The 17,881-nt window shown below is 26.8% G+C and overlaps 1 protein-coding gene across 1 annotated transcript in view; it reads right to left on the bottom strand.

The window, feature by feature from the left end:
- LOC107457243 (protein Wnt-16-like) overlaps positions 1–16,129 on the bottom strand; it is a 125,432-nt gene extending 109,303 nt beyond the window's left edge. The window contains 1 exon segment of the mRNA NM_001323840.2: positions 15,946–16,129. Coding sequence (NP_001310769.1) covers positions 15,946–16,013 — 68 coding nt within the window. The 5' untranslated portion in view covers positions 16,014–16,129.
- Positions 16,130–17,881: the final 1,752 nt, after the last annotated feature.

Raw genomic sequence — 17,881 nt, 5'->3', positions numbered from 1 at the left:
TCCTCCATGTTCCCATAACAAATCAATACCTCTGAGGGTACTGAATTGGAGATTGATTGTTCTCTGGTTCAGGTCAAAATTTCAATCCGTGGGCGAATGGATGTATGAATGGGGCCACTCTATAAACGGGTTGGGACGTATGCGTGGCTAAAGTCGTATTCTTGGCCATAAAAAAACAAGAAATGCTTCCTATGCTTTAAATTAGCTTGCTTACATTAAGCAGTCTTACTGATTAGCAAGTGGTATTAGAAACAACAACATAGTATTATTTAATACGTAGTCTTGTAGCAAAATTTTTAATTCTCTTTATGTTAGTGTTAAATATTTAGGTTAGTTCGAACTTAAAAATTAAATGTAATGGCATGAAAGATGTTTTTAAGCAATGTTTGAAATGTATTAATAACAAATTTTTCACAAATTGGTATGACCATACCATTCCTTAAACATTATGCGAGAAAAAGCTTTAATAATCAAGAACTTCTCCAAATAAATACAGCACATACAATTAATAACCTAAAAAATAATTTAACAAGCTTGATATAAAATAAGTCTGTATTATTAATCACAAACTTAGCTTACGATAATAGGTACATTCGCTATATCATGGAGCATTCCAAGGGATGATTATATTAACAATTGCACGCAACGCAAATAAACGAACGCGGAAAAATGAAGTAAATAACATTTTAGTGAAATTTGCGTAACACGAAATATCGTAGAAAGCTAAAAGATGGGGTCAACTTCAGTATCTTTGTATTTGTTAAAAAGTAAAATCACGATTCTTTCTAAATTTAATTATTAAATGGATATTAAACATTGAATATTTTTAAAGTTATCAAATAATTAGTAGGTTATAATAATTTTAGGAAACATAATTTCCAGAAATTTGAGTAACTTTGTATGTAATTATTATTTGTACTATAAAGGGCGAAAAATGGATTCTGTTATAATACCTTTTAAACATTAAGTTATTCAACTCAAAAAAAGTTGTAATGTATAAATTAGTATATATATATAGCGAAAGAAAAAAACAGTATAATCAAATTTAAAGCATTATTTATGTAAAAGAAGACATTCAATATAAATACAGTAAATAAAATATAAGGTTTAGGTAAAACATGCTATATCTATCATAAACATATTTTAATTACTTACCTCTGCATTGCCCCTTTTTAATAAAAAAAAAGTAATAATAAGATTTTTTGTCAATTCGTCAACAGTCAGTATATGTAAAAATGTTATGTAAGCTTTATTAGAATTATTGTATAATACTTTTAAAAAATTTCATTTTAAATTGTTTAATTCTGAAGCTTATTATTTAACATATCTTTTATTTACTTTTAATATTTAAATCAATGATTTCTAAAAAAAAAAAATCAGGAATTTAATTTGATTTAAACCAGTGGTATCCTGACTATTAATTCGAAACAAGTAGAGGCGAGAACTAAATACAATAGCAAGATTTGACAATGTATTACCCGCGCAAAACAATAACTATAATATATAAACGATAAATAACATTAAAAGTCAATAATCACAAAAAACTCGTAATCTTCTTTCGAAATAATTCATTATAACCATCAAAATCGTTTCAGAATGGAAAAAAAAAATAATGATTTCATTTTTATTTTTAACTGGTCCTAATCCACAAAAGATCTCAAAATTAGTCCATACCTATTCCAATTGATCATAGCTATATTCGAAATCCAAATTTCTATACAATATAAAATTTTTCAGAAAATAGAGTAAAATTTGCACCAACCTAGGTCGAAAACAAGTTTTTTTCCCAAATTATAATTAAACTTGCTCCAAAAAATACGTTTTTGTTACTAAAGTTGAAAGTTATAATTTCAGAAAATACAATGAAATTTGCAGAAACCTAGCACAAAAGCAAAATATTGTCACAAAATCTGATTAGATCTTCTCGAAAAAATAACTTTTGCTGCTAAAATATGAAATTCATAATTTCAATTAAGTTTATATCAACAGATGTTTTGAATTACATTTTCAAGAATACATTATTTCTCCGTAAATAAAAAGATGAAGTTCTTAACTGCTCATAATTGCTCAACTGCTCAAAATTCCAAAATTGATTAAAGTTTGCAATTTCGGACTGATACATTGCCAATAAAAGTTATTACTTCAGACTGCTAAAAAAAAACAATGAAAATTGATGTATTCCATTATTCCAAAAGCAAAGAAAACTGATGATTCTCATTTCCATGAAATCGATAACAATTGTTGCTTCTCATTTTTCCGAAACAAACAGAGCTGCACCAAACTGCTTAACCAATTAAAATTGGTGCTTTGCACAGCCCTTAAAAACATTGAAAATTCCTACGAACCAAAAGGAGCCAAACAATCGAAATTTCCGCTCCAAAACCAATAGAAATGATTGCCTCTCACTGTTATTAAAAACAATGGAAATTGCTGCCACTCAAAACTCTAAAATGAATGAAAATTACTGCTCCTCTTTATTCCACAACCAATAGAAATTTTTGCAGCACAATAAATAAAAATTTTTGTTTCTCATAACTTCAAAATCAGTGGAGACTGTGTTGCCACTCACAACTCCAAAACAAATGAAAATTACAGCGTCTCTTTATTCCCCAACCAATGGAAATTTCAGCACAACAACAAATAAAAATTATTGTTTTTCCTTATTTTGAAAACAATGGAAATTGTTGCCACTCACAACTCCAAAATTAATGAAAATTACTGCTTCTCTTTATTCCACAACCAATAGAAATTATTGCAGCACAACAAATAAAAATTGTTGTTTCTCATAACTTCAAAATCAGTGGAGACTGTGTTGCCACTCTCAACTCCAAAACAAATGAAAATTACAGCGTCTCTTTATTCCACAACCAATGGAAATTTCAGCACAACAACAAATAAAAATTATTGTTTTTCCTTATTTTGAAAACAATGGAAATTGTTGCCACTCACAACTCCAAAACTAATGAAAATTACTGCTTCTCTTTATTCCACAACCAATAGAAATTTTTGCAGCACAGCAAATAAAAATGTTTATTTCTCATAATTTCAAAACCAATGGAAATTGCGGTGACTCACTTCTCCAAAAAGAATAAAAATCACTGCTTCTTATTATGTCGCAACCAATGGAAATTTCTGCACAGAAGCAAATAAAAATTGTTGTTTCTCATTATTTCAACAGTAATGGAAAGATCCGCTTCTATATTTTTAAAAATCAATCAAATTTGCTTCTTCCAAATTAACGAAAACTATTCAAAATCGCAACTTATCCTTGCTTCAAAACTAACTAAAATCACTTCTTCTCACTTCTTTCAAAAACAATAAAAGAGCCGCGATGGCTCTGGGGATAGAGCGGTCGCCTTCCAATGAGGGGAACCGCGTTCGAATCCCAGACGATACGAATTCCGCCTCCGGCTTGCACCGACCACAGCGCTGACCTGAAATATCCTCAGAGGTAGACGGATCATGGGTTAGAGTCCTCTTGCCGTCAGGCTAACCGTGGAAGGTTCTCGTGGTCTTCCTCTCCATGTAACGCAAATGCGGGTTAGCTCCATCAAAAAGTCCTCCACGAAGGCAAATTTCTCCCAATACTCGATCCAGGAGTTCCCTTCTCTTCTGGATGGGGTTCAAAATTACAAGGCTACGGAACTGAACATTAGAAGTCGTAAAGCCATAAAATTGGGTCAGCTGTTCAACGACGGTTATAAAATATAAAAAAAGCAATACAAATTACTACACCAAATTGCTTCAAATTGCTCCTCCTTAGTTCCCCAAACCGATAAAAATTAGAATTTTCCAAAGGCAATAAAAATTCCTACTGGTGGTTGCGTTCTCCAAAAATACTAAACATTCAATCACATCACTGAAAACATGTCTATTAAAAGTATCACTTTTCAAAAGGCTATGATAAAAAAGAAAAAGGGGATATGATAGGTGAGGGAAAATGAAAAAGAAAGAAAAAAAAAAAGAAATCTCAGGTTGGTGTATTCTAAGTGTCATGTCTTCATCGTCAATAGACATCGATTAGGATTCAGTTGTTTCTTAATGTTTGTTATCATTCAGGGTCTTTGTTCTCCATACTTTAGATTATTGTTCTGTCTTCTCTCAATTCATTCTCTGAGATAAGATTAAATATAAAACTTTCCTCTTAACCTCTTACAGATAAACAGTCTATAGTGAGATTGTATTGACAAAACACTCTATACATTTTCTTACTCATTCACCCAAATGCACATTTAAGCACGACCCAATAAATAAATAAAATATGGCGCTCGTTTTTCAAACTTCAATATCCCTAATTTCACTCCGGATTTTGTATTTATAACATCATGTAATAGATTTTGCTTTCCTTAAGATTAGATAACCGATCTTGAATCAGATTTGCTGTGTTATCAATATTTCAAATCATAGTCTATAATTTTTAAAAAAATCCTATATTTCCTTGATTGATATCAAATAACATAGGAGATATGATACATTGTAATTAAAATATAGAAGAAGAATACAAATTAGTGTATGTAATCTTAGGAAATATTAAAAATGTTACAGTAATATCTCGACTTCAGAAAACTTTGAAATAAATTGCAAGTAATAATGATCACCAATATAAGTAATAATGACTAAGCATTATAAGAAATAACATTTAAAGATTTCTGGTAATAATGACTAACAATACAAGTAATAATGGTTAACTAAAAAGTAAAAATGACTAAAGATTATAAGAAATAATGATTAAAGATTACTCGTAACAATGATTAAAGATTACAATAAATAATAATAAAAGATTGTGAGTAACTATTATTAATGACTACAAGTATTACTGACCAATGAATACATGCAATAATAACTGACGATTATAAAAAATAATGACTAAAGTGACTGACTAATAATGACGAAAGATTGCAGAAATAATGACTAAAGACTTCAAGTAACTATGTTTAACAATTAATGCGAGTAACTATTATTAATGACTACTAAATTATTATTAGTATATTGACATTAGTATTATTGACCAATTAATACATGCAATAACAACTGACGATTGTAAAAAATAATGACTAAAGTGACTAACTAATAATGACTAATGACTTCAAGTAACTATGTTTAACAATTATAAATAACAATGACTAGTGATTACAATCATTATTACGTGTAATCAGAATTATCTTTGCATCTTGATTGGATAATTCATTGATTGTCTATCTGTTGTCATTGTTCGCCTATCTATCTATTTGATTTGTCTATGAATTGAAGCTCAAAAAATATTTCTATTTAATTTTTTGTTATGTAATTTCGGTATATTAATGCAATTCAAGGTCAAATGTTCAAATCTGAGAACGAAAAAATAATTCTAAAGTATAAAATTTATAAAATTGCTTGGCCACAATACTCTGTACTTGCGTTTTTTTATTATAAAATATTAAAATAATTTTTATTGAAGCAAGTAATACTATTTTAAATTGATTTTCATAAAAGATACAAAATTTATGCGTAATTTAAATTATGATTTTAAAATCTTTTTATACGAAATGAGAATTCCAAAACTGTTACAGAATTGACCTTTTGTTTATAAAAATAAGTATATCAACAATTGACAATAAGTATGTTTGCTAAGTTTATGCAACAAGGTTACTAAAAAGGTTTCTAGTATCCAAGTATCCAAGTATGTAATGAAACTAACTAGTTTTAAGACTCAAATTTCATTTAAAGATAATTTGCAAATTTTAATAGCTGTTCCAAATATTTTTCAGATGATGATTATTTCAAACTGGAAACACCAAATAATTTTGTAGTTTTAACAAATTACTGAGAAAAAAATAAATAAAATATTTTTACCATAAACAGCGAAAATACTATCCGTTTTATTTATCAGACGTAGAAATATTCGTAGAATAATTCAAATATTTGATTTTTACAATTTCCCGTATTTCAACTTTTCTTGTACCGAATTGGGAAGATGAACTTTATTTAGTCGATAAGAGATTATTAATGGTTCACCATTCTTCCATCGGAAACAATGGGAGAAATTAAAAACCAACTTTGATCATCTCGTAATCAACACACGAAAGATGAATGGAAAGAAAGTTCGTCTAACCTTATTGATTACAGAAATCCACAGGTCTTTTTTTATTATAGGTGAATCAGCTAAGAATATTTTTAATTAAAGTTGTTGTGCTATATTAAATTAAAACTCCGCATTAGATTTACTTCCTGCAAGAAGCATGTTATAATCAGCTTTGAAAATTTTATTTTATTGCCGACGTTAAACAGTCGACCCAATTTTGAGTGTTCGACTGCCAATGTTCAACTCCATATCCTCGTAATTTTGAACTCAATCCAGAAAGTAAAAGAACTCCTGAATCAAGTATTGGGAGAAATTTGCCTTCGTGGAGGAGTTTTTTTTATAGAACTAGCCCGCAGTTGCGTTACATGGAGAGGAAGACCACGAAATACTCTAACGGTTAAATTGACGGCAACCATGGCTCGATTTCAAGTTTTATACAATACAGGTTTTTTCGTAAGCATTTTAATGGTTTTATGATTTTTTTCCTCGATACTAAAAAATCAGTAGCATTGCTTTCGCTGCGTTTTGTTTGTTAAACTTTACGTTACATGTTGTTTAGAGTCTCAAAAACTAAAAGACTTCGAAACTTCAAATTACTAATGTATGTAAAACGAATGATGGCACAGAGAAATTTCGAAAATTATTAACTGTTAGGCTTGTAGCAAAAAATACCACGTGGATAGCTCATCAGTTCACAGATATGCAACTGACAGTTGAAATTTGTAGCTCTGAAAGGGCTACTTTCAACTTAATACTTACGTTATCATTATTAAAAAAATGGTTTAACAGAAAATTATAAGAATTATATAATGTTTATGCTTTTGTAGAAAATATTGACTTTTACGATAAATGCAAAATGGGCTGTTGAGCGGAGCGAACAGGGGCGGATTTTCTTAGTTATGTACAAAACAATTAGACAGGGGTTTTCCACTGATGAAACAGATATCAATTTTGAGTGTAATGATCACATGAGGATTACTGATTTTAAAAATTTAAAAATTTTACGAATTAAAACTTTTTGAATTGTTCCTAGAGAAATAGGCTGAACATATCCATGATTGAAATTGCTCGAAACACATGGATTTGGTGATATTTTGTTTAAAAGAATAAAGCAAATTATGTTAATTTATTTTTGGAAAATTACATTTTTTTCCACTTAGTGCAACAAAAATAAATATTGAAAGATAATAAAACCCTTCAAAACTAGATAGTAGGACAATAAAAAAATAATAATTTTAGTAAAAAATATTTTTCTAGGCGTTTTTCTTGTTGTATTGACGTCACTCAGCTTTTTAGCTGTTTTTTTTCTTCCTCGCAATAATAGCTTTTTTAATACTTCCTAAACCACTGTCATAAATGGTTTATTGGTGTTTTTTAAACCTTATGAAATTAACGTACACTAGTTTTAGCATTTCAACTGACATTATCAAAAATAACAAATAAATCAAATAGTTTTAACACTTTTAAAGAATTTTAACTCTAGAAGTAACTGAAAGTGTTTACAGTTTGAATAAACGTGAAGGGAATGAGGATTGCTGCTTTAAGTTAAACTTGAAATCCTCTTCTAAATTTTAATTTTTAACCTCTTTTGTCTTTAAGTTGCTCTTTAAATTATAAATTACTCTTAAGCATAATTTTGTAAAATAATACCCATGATATTTATCCAAAGCTTATAATATGCATGGCCATGATATGCAGTTAAACTGTCAGATTGATGTACTATAACATCATAAAAAATTGAGAAGATGTCTTGTTCAACTGGCTTTTTCTAAATGCAAACCCATACCTCCTCCATGTATGAAAATGAATGAATGAATTTTAGAACTAATTGGTCAATTTATTAATTAATTTTTGTTTTGAATAAATTCAAATTCGTATCGACTTTATTCAAATTCAGATCATGATTTCTTTAAAATTATATTTTAATAATTGACAATGTGTAATTGTGTTGTAAGCATCTTTTTTGTCTGAATTTCCATAAATGAATAAGTAAATAAATAAAATAATTAAATAAAGGAAATGAGACACAATTATAAGCTAACATTTATTTCAAGCAATTGAGACTCATTTAATAATTAAGACTCATTTTGATATAAGAAAGCGAAAGCTCGGAAGAACTGCATTTCAAAGGAAAATTGCATCGTAAATATTAAATGTTGGATACATAAAAGAACGAATGATCAATAAAATCAAGTCTTCAAATATATTTAAATTTATATTTCATTTATGTTCAACACATAAACACAACTTATAATATATATATCTTCTTATAATATAATATTTTCCGTAAATAAAGAGATAAATTTATTAATAATATGAAACTAAATTATAAATACAAATTACATAAAAGCGGAATATGTGAAACACCATAGTATAATTTCCTTTTTGAATAAAAAAAAATAATTAAGCGCGTTTAGAAAACTATAACAATAATAAAAAATATATAAAATGCTTGAAATATATTTATAATGTAAATAAAAATTTAAAAATAGACATATCTTTATCAACCCAGGAGAATAATATTTAATCTTATATTTTTAACAGGAACAAACAATTTTCTTTCTTATACACACGAGACGACAATTTTCTTCGTGTTTCATATTAACGTATTAAAAGAAATAAAATTTTCTCGAAGAATGATAAAAATTTCCGATAGGAAGTCCTAAGAGATAATGTATGAGATAAGTTTTTAAATAGATTTTAAATAATGCTTTGAAAAGCAGCATCTGTTTAATTTTTAAATTGGCACACAATATGAAACGAAATATAACTATAGGATTAGACTGAGATTTTAGGAATTATTTTTATTTATTCAGCACTGTAAAAATAAAATACTACAAATAAATTTTAAAAAATACATTTTTTTTTCTCCAAATTTTAAAAATTGAGTATATTTTTGAATCTTATAGATTTATTAAACATGGCAAAGAAAGCTTTACGCAAATGGAAAAAAGTTTTAAAGCGTAGTTGGAAAGAAATTTTTGTAAAAGGATGTATAATTAGTAATTTTTTTCAATGTTTATGTTAAATACATAGCAAAGATAGTTACTTTTAAAAAAATTAATAATTTATAATTTTGTAGAAATTATTACAGACAAGTAATCTATCTTGAAAAAATTAAAAGTAGCATATAAATAATGTATTAAACATAAATGTTGAATTTTATGAGAGACGTTAGAATTTTTGAAAGCACCTTGGCTTGGAATCTTCTTAAAATAATCAAATATTAATCAACATAATAATGTTAAAAAGAAAATAATGATAAATAGATGAAAGAAAAAAACATTAATAATGTTTTAAAACTAACAAAAAAATTATATCAAACACATATATTAAAACTTATATAACATATACTTAGTTGTTGGAGTATCATGTTTGATTTCGTACTAAGATGAACATCCTAACACTACGTTATTAATTTAAAAATAAAAATTAATAAAGAATAATAAAATAAGTTAATAAAATAAATTAGTAAAGTAACACCCTTAATCGTGATTCAATATAGTCACTAAGAAGTCAGTTCAAGGTAAAACAGGATTAACGGGAATTTCAAAATTTCAACCATATTATTATGCAAAATTGTTGCAACTTCAATAAGAGGAACCAAGCTTAATAATGTTAAAACTTCATTGGCTTCAAAATTATAAAGATGAAAAAAAGTCAACATATTTCTAGCGCTCGAAACTAGACACCCATTCTCAAGACTCAAAAGACGTGAATGATGAAAACAAAATATATTTGAAAACGCTAAGTTTCTAACGAAAAAATAGAAAATAAAATAAAGGTGAAAAGCGAAATTGGAAAAAATTACAGGTTTAATATCACAGAAGGCCGCATTTCCAAGCGTAAGGTGCGGTGAGGAACACATGCCATTAAACAAAGGAATTGAAAATCATATGAAGGAAGCAATATTCCAAAATATACAGAAGCATCTTTTGATATAATATGAACATTAATATTGTACAAAGAGTTACTTTAAAATATCCCTTAACGAGTTATTGCAATAAGTTCTTCGTGTGTAGTATCTATTGTAAAAACAAGTTAAAATACATTTTAATTTGAGAACACCAACTTCAGAACTGATTTGTTTATGCGTCACATTTTTTATCAAATATCTCATTTTTTTCCACTACTTTACAACAGATTGTTCTTATACAAGCACGGTAATTTGAGTGATGTCTAAATGACACTTAACATGTACAATGCGTCAAAAAAAAAGAAGAAAAAAATAAAAGAAAATCCTGATCATCCTGAATAATTTTTGATCTAATGATCGGGTCTTCACGTTTCAATCTTAATAATTCAAGAAGGTGACCTCAGATATGCTAATTAGTTAGTGCAGACGATATTTTAAGTTATGAAATTAGACACAAAAACGTACTTTCGCTGAATGAATATACCTTTTTTTTAACGGATTCGGTTTTCTGACCCCCAAAATAGAAGGGACCCCATATGTGGACCCCATATTTTGGTCAAGAGGGCTCTCTAAAGTTGGGTCCCCTTGACGTTAATTTAACTTTTTGCGTATTTCGCCATGTCTCGAGAACATTTTAAGCGAATTGAAAAAAACCTTGCATACAATTGTAAAATTCGTTTCTCCAAAGATAATTTCATGCAAAAAATAAATTTTAGTAAATATTTATTATTTTTTAATTATTTTATTTAATAATAATCGTTATTTAACTACGTCATTTTAAAATACATAATTTTACATAACAAAATACTAAATTTGATCGAAATTGGTGAAATAGTTCCTTAGAAATCGAATAGTTAATAGTATACGACTTCTATAAAATTTAATTTATCAGGAATTATTCAATCGATTTCGCTCAAATTTTGTATTTTGCCAAGGAAAATAATATACTTTAAAATGACGTCAAAACTGTATACCTTACTGGTCAAAATTTTTTTTAACTATTATTAAATAAAATAATCAAAAAATAATAAATATTTACAAAAATTTATTTTTGTAAATATTTATTATCTTCGGATTAATAAACTTTATATTTTTTTGCAAAAATCTTTTCAATTCACTTTAACATTTCTTGAGACATAGGCGGGATATGCAAAAATTAAAACTAATATCAATAGATCCAAACTTTTGATTGCTCTCTTCACCAAACTATGAGGACCACATTTCCCAGATTGCGGCACCCCCTATATTTTGGGGATCAGAAATCTGAATTTGTTGAAAAAAAAGGCATAATTATTAAGAGAAAGTGCGTTTTTGTGTCTGATTTCGTAACTTAAATTATCGTCTGCACTAATTAATTAGCATGTCTGAGGTCAAATTCTCGAACCATTACGATTTGAGTCCTAAAACGTGAAGATACGATCATTAGATTAAAAGGTATTCAGAGTGGTCCATTTTTTTTTTTGGCACTCTGCATTTCTTAAAACACCTCATAAGTAAAATATAATTTAATAATAGTTTATATATGAGTATTCGCTTTTAGAAGACAGCAAACGATAGTTAATTTTATTCTTTTATAAGAAATTATAAAAAATTTGTAAGGAAAATTTTGTGAAACAAGCGAATTCTAATGCTTTGCCAGCATGCTTACACATTTCATAAGGTATCACCAATAACAATTGGGACAGCAAGAATTGGGACCGAATTTAGATTGTAGTCGCATCAAACTAAAGTGAGATATGTAAATTACCAACACCTGTCTATGCTTATAAAACAATTTATTGTTTTACGGAAGATGTTGTTTTAAAACTCAACTACTTATGTTATGTAATAAAATCATTGACAAACAATGTTGTGGATATAAATCATTTTATAGACAAGTTATTACTTCAATTACCGATAGTAAACGATACTGAATTTTTAGGAATAAAAATTAAAAAAAAGAAATATTCCTTGAAAAAAAATTACATTTCTTAATAGTATGCAAAGGTAATGAAAATTGACACTTTTGCTCAGTATTATAAAGTAATAAATAAGTTTAACCTTATTTTTATACATGAATTTATGGTTCAGAAAATTTATAAAAAATTAAAACTATTAAAAAGTTTTAGTATGACAGAGCAGGAAAGTTAAAATGCTATTTATTCTGAAGTAATTATTGTGAAGCAATTATTTTGAAGATTAATAAAAATTCTAAAATCTATAAACTCAAATTTGTATAATTCTAGTTAATTAACTACACTGTAGTAAATCCAGGATCAAATAAATGTATAAAGAACCTGCAATATAGGTGCATCATCCTTAAAATCCGTTCTACCGAGAAACTCAATTTAACGGTAAAATATTATACCGTAGTTTTCACACTATTAATTATTTAACCACAGTGACTCAGGGATTTTACAGAAATTAATGAAAAAATTACTGTATAACAGATTTTTTGTTACATGTTTCAATAAAAATAGATTTTACGGTGAAAAGTACCGGTACAGTTATTTAATCCGAAATTAAGTATTATTTATTTTTATCATTATTATTTACTTATTATCATTATTTAAACACTATCATTCTTATAATCTACTTATTTTTATTATATCTATTTTCATTTCTACTATCATTGACTACTACATCTATTAATCATTTACTACTCATTCACGTACGAATGAGTAGTAAAATCACCTCAAAAGAAATTTCTGTCTTGATCTCATTTGAATTAATAAAATACAAAATAATTAAAACAAATTTTCGTTTTGTTTGTTTGAATTAAAACAAAATTTCGCTACGCTTTGCTTTGCACTCCTACTACACATTCGGCCTTTTGCAACTCTCATCTTTAGTTGTTTTTGTTTCAGAATAAATGACCAAAATAAATAATTTTTATTCAATGCTTGGGTAGAATAACATTTGTTCAGTGAACGAAATACATTGTATAAAAATCCGGATCAAATAACGGTAAAAAGTACCACCGCTACTTTTTACCGTAAAATCCATTTTTATCGAAACATGTTACATAATTTAGCTACGCTTAGCTTTGCACTCCTACTACACATTTGGCCTTTTGCAACTCTCATCTTTAGTTGTTTTTGTTTCAGAATAAATGACCAAAATAAATAACTTTTATTCAATGCTTGGTTAGAATAATATTTGTTCAGTGAATGAAATAGATTGTATAAAAATCCGGATCAAATTACGGTAAAAAGTACCACCGCTACTTTTTACCGTAAAATCCATTTTTATCGAAACATGTTACATAATTTCGCTACGCTTTGTATTGCACTCCTACTACACATTTGGCCTTTTGCAACTCTCATCTTTAGTTGTTTTTGTTTCAGAATAAATGACCAAAATAAATAACTTTTATTCAATGCTTGGTTAGAATAATATTTGTTCAGTGAATGAAATAGATTGTATAAAAATCCGGATCAAATAACGGTAAAAAGTACCACCGCTACTTTTTACCGTAAAATCCATTTTTATCGAAACATGTTACATAATTTAGCTACGCTTAGCTTTGCACTCCTACTACACATTTGGCCTTTTGCAACTCTCATCTCTGGTTGTTTTTGTTTCAGAATAAATGACCAAAATAAATAATTTTTATTCAATGCTTGGGTAGAATAATTTTTGTTCAGTGAATGAAAAACATTGTATAAAAATCCGGATCAAATAACGGTAAAAAGTACCACCGCTACTTTTTACCGTAAAATCCATTTTTATCGAAACATGTTGCAGAACAAAAAAAGTAAATGCACCGTAATTTTTACAATTATAATTACCGTAAAATCACTCTAATTAAATAAATATTACTGTAAAAATTACTGTATAATATTACTTTATTTCGCAGTATAATTCAGTAAAAATGGATTTGACAGTTAAATGGATTTTACAGATGATGAACCCCAAAGTGCCGTATTTCAGACGGTAATGTGATCCGGAATTTTTTACCGTGTAAATAGAGTGGTTTTTTTTTTTAATGAGATGTACCAATTTAATATTGATTAATGAATACTAAACTGAATATCTTAATATAATTTAATAATCTGAGTTTTAGAGCAGTACAGATCGCACCGATGAATAATTTAAAACTGGTAAAGATATTTAAAAATGTTAAAATATGATTTCGCTAGCCATATTCAGTGATTGAAACTATTTTATTATTATAAAAATTATTATTCGAAATAATATATTCACACTATTAATAAATAGCAAAAAAATTTCAGTCCTGAAATTACTTTATTGTTTTAGTTAATGTTATTATTATACAAGTTATAGTTATATACAAGTGTTATTATTATAAAAATTATTATTCGAAACAATATGTACGATTCGAAATTGTATATTCATACTATCCAAGCTATTAATAAATAATAAAAAAATTTCAGTCCTGAAATTACTTTATTATTTCTTTTGATATACACGCTTTAAATAAGTTATTAAATCGTATTAATTTTGCATGTAAAATAAAATTTATATAATGAGAGAAGCACTCTTATCTCTAAATATTGATAGATTTTAGAAAATGTCTATAAATCATATATTCATCAAGCGTAAAGTTCATATTAACAATTAAATTATAAAAAATTTTTACCAAGAAATTTTTTAATATTTTCTCACTAATTTTAGTTAAAAATCATTTTTACAAATTACAGAGATTTACTTTCAACGAAATCGAGAGAAATTAATTTTTTTTTTCTTGTAAAACTATTACTGCCCTGTAAACTAACTGTTTAGTAGCTTAAAAATGTTCGGAATTAAATTTTAATAATATTTTTTTCAATAACCAATTTCTATATTTTTCTTCTTGTAAGAGCTATCTGATATTATTATTATTCTTTATGCAATATCTCTTTTTATAAGAAGCATACGAAAGTATTATTATTTTTTAAATATTTCTTTCTATAAAAGAGCTGCTATTATTATTTTTTAAGCATTTTTTCTTCGCCTAAAAGCTGTATAAAAGTATTAAGAGTTTTAAGAATTTTTTTTCTCATATGAGAGCTACCTGATATAATAATTATTTTTTATGATTTTATTTCTTATTCTACCTGAAAGTATTAATATTTTTTTAATGTTTCTTTCTTCTTTTTTTCTGAAAGAGTTATCGGAAATAATTGTCTTTTCTTTCCTTCTTTCCTTTCTCTTTTTTTTTTAAAGATGAAACCTTCCTTATTGTAAGGTTAGGTTAAACCTTTCAACCGAAGGGAAAATCTAGGCAGACATCAGCCTAGGAATTATTTCAGAATGATACTGGTATCATCTGCAATGTTTCATACACTTTTATTTTTCATGTTAAATGTTATAAAAGAAAGAAAAGTTTTATTTAGTAAAGCTGTAAATATATGTGACTCTCAAAATTTTACTTAAAAAAATTCTCTAGTTACTTTTTTAACTAGATTTCTGTTTGTTATTCACTAGAGGAAAATTTGTTTTCCAAAATAAATCAGCTATTCATGGATTTGTCTCCCTAATACATGCTACATATTTGCAAAATTGTCAAATATATATTTAAATTTTCTACTAGTTTTAATAAATTACGAACAGCTTTTAGTTATTTACCTGGCAACCAGATACAATAGTACTTTAGTATCGTGCAATTTGTAAAACAGTTAAATGAATCAACTTGTTTACAACTAAAACTTATTAACTTCATAATTATATTGAATCATGAAATATTATCAAGTATCTTAGGAATGTTATTTTATAAGGAAAAGTTATTTACAAGTATGTAGTTTCCATAAGTACATAAAACGATCCGAATATTCAACTTTCATTCGAATTTTAAATATGCAATCATTAAATTCCAAATTGTATAAAAAGAAATCAATGTAGAAATAAACATTACTCTAATATCAAATTAAAAAATATATATATAACATAATAATTAAAGAAAGTCATCAATAAATATAATATTAAAACAATACATTTGATTATTATTGTTCCAAAGTGTGAGAAATAAGATGAAAATAACACTTACATCCAATTAGTCCATGCTAAAGGTAAAAAAGAACACAAAAAGATAAAAGTAGTAGTCTTTGATAACATTGTTTCAACGTCACAAATTCATCTGGGAAAAAAAATTATTATCGGCGCACCAAAAACATGAAAACGCGTAAAAGGAGCGCTTTTCTCTGCGTATTGAGCGCAACCGTGGTCAAGAAATCACATTCTCTGTCTAGATGAGTTCGGTCCCCCATCTGAGGTTGATCTGTCAACAGGGTTGCTAGAAACACTTGGACCCTGTGTGCGGGCGCCAACGTCAGAATCCATCAGTCGCCAAAACAGCCAGAAGGATATTGTTCCTTGTCGAGTGATAACATTTTCGCGTTGATAATGCCACACGAGGGTTGTCAAAGAACTATCAACAAGCTGATTTGTTTGATATTATTTTACTTGTTTGGGAGATTATTAATGATTTTTTTATTGTATTTTACTGCTCTTTATTCAGAACTCTATCATTTCACGTCTTTGGTTAAGAAAAGGAAACTTAAGTGTAGATTTTATCTACCATAAGGCACATTGAATTAAGATCAATATATTTTTTTTAAATTAATTTTATCAATACATTTGGCAAACTAACATATATATGTTGTTTAAAAAAAATATCATTTTGAATCTTCTTATTTTTATTTTTTCATAATCGATTTTAGCTAAGCAAACTCAGATTTGCCAAAATCTCAGTGGACTTTAATGCATACACTTAAAAAACATTTGTAAGTAATTAAGTAATTGTTCAAAAATTTTAAAGAAAAATAAATAGATATTTTACCACACACCATTTTTTTAGTTGGGAAAGTATGGTATTAATTACATAAACAATGTCATTTTAAATTGAATTATTTGGCCTCTTTTCTATTAAGTATCAATAAGAAGAAAAAAAATATTTTAAATTATTTTTGCATCTTTCTTACTGCTCTAAAAACTCAGTCTGGTATCAAAAAAATATAAAGTTTTCTCTTAAATATGGTCGTTACAATGTTAATGAATTTTTTAACGTTATTTTTTGTCTCTCTCCTATTAGTTTGAAGAGTTTGATTTTAATAAAAATGTTTTAAATCGAAGTATTTTTGTTTTTTTCCCGACTAGTCTAAAAAATCTGGTATTAACCAGAAAAACAATTTAGTTTAAATTAAATTATTTTTGTCTTTCTTCTATTAATCTGGAAATTTTGGATTAAAATAAATTTAAAAAAATGCATCATTAAATTGAATTTTTTTTATTCGACTGAATTTATGAAAGAAAGAACATTATTTGAAACAAATTATTTTTGCTCTTAATAGTTAGTGAAGTTTAGTATTAATAGGAAAAATTTTGTTATCACTTTTCTTCTTTCTTTTTTTTTCCTAGATCAGGAAACAATTTAGCTTGAAACGAGCATTTCGGACTATTTCTCGAATGGTATTGAAAAATTTGACTATAACAGGAAAAGAGCGCAATTTGAAACGAGTTTTTTTTATTCTAACTTTAATCGGAAAGAGCGATACACGAAAAAAATGAATTTATTTTACTTTATTATTATTTTTTTCTTTTTACTTTGGATATTAACCAAATTTGCACACTTTTTGTGTAAAGTTAATACAATATTTACAGTTAAAATTTCAATCCAAATTAGAAAAATAAAACCTAAGAATAATACATAATACTGTGTAAAATAATGCTTTAACTTTGTAACAATTCCAAAAAAAAAAAAAAAAAAAGTGGAAGAATGATAAAATGTTCAAAGAAATTCAAACATGAGTCAATTCAAATAAAATATATCAACTTTAAATAAAATCCAAAAAAAAAAATTTTTTTTTTAAATATATACTTATGCAAAAAATAAATAAATAAATTATAAATGTCATCATAAAGAGACATCAAATTTACTAAATACGCAGAAAACTCAAAAGGGAAAAAAAATTGCAAAAGGTAAT

This window comes from Parasteatoda tepidariorum, chromosome 1, assembly GCF_982258835.1.
Source record: "Parasteatoda tepidariorum strain Cologne lab strain chromosome 1, Ptep-v5.0, whole genome shotgun sequence".
Classification (NCBI taxonomy): Eukaryota; Metazoa; Arthropoda; class Arachnida; order Araneae; family Theridiidae; genus Parasteatoda; species Parasteatoda tepidariorum.
Note: the sequence above shows the minus strand (reverse complement) of the source record. Positions and strands in the feature narration are given on the sequence as shown.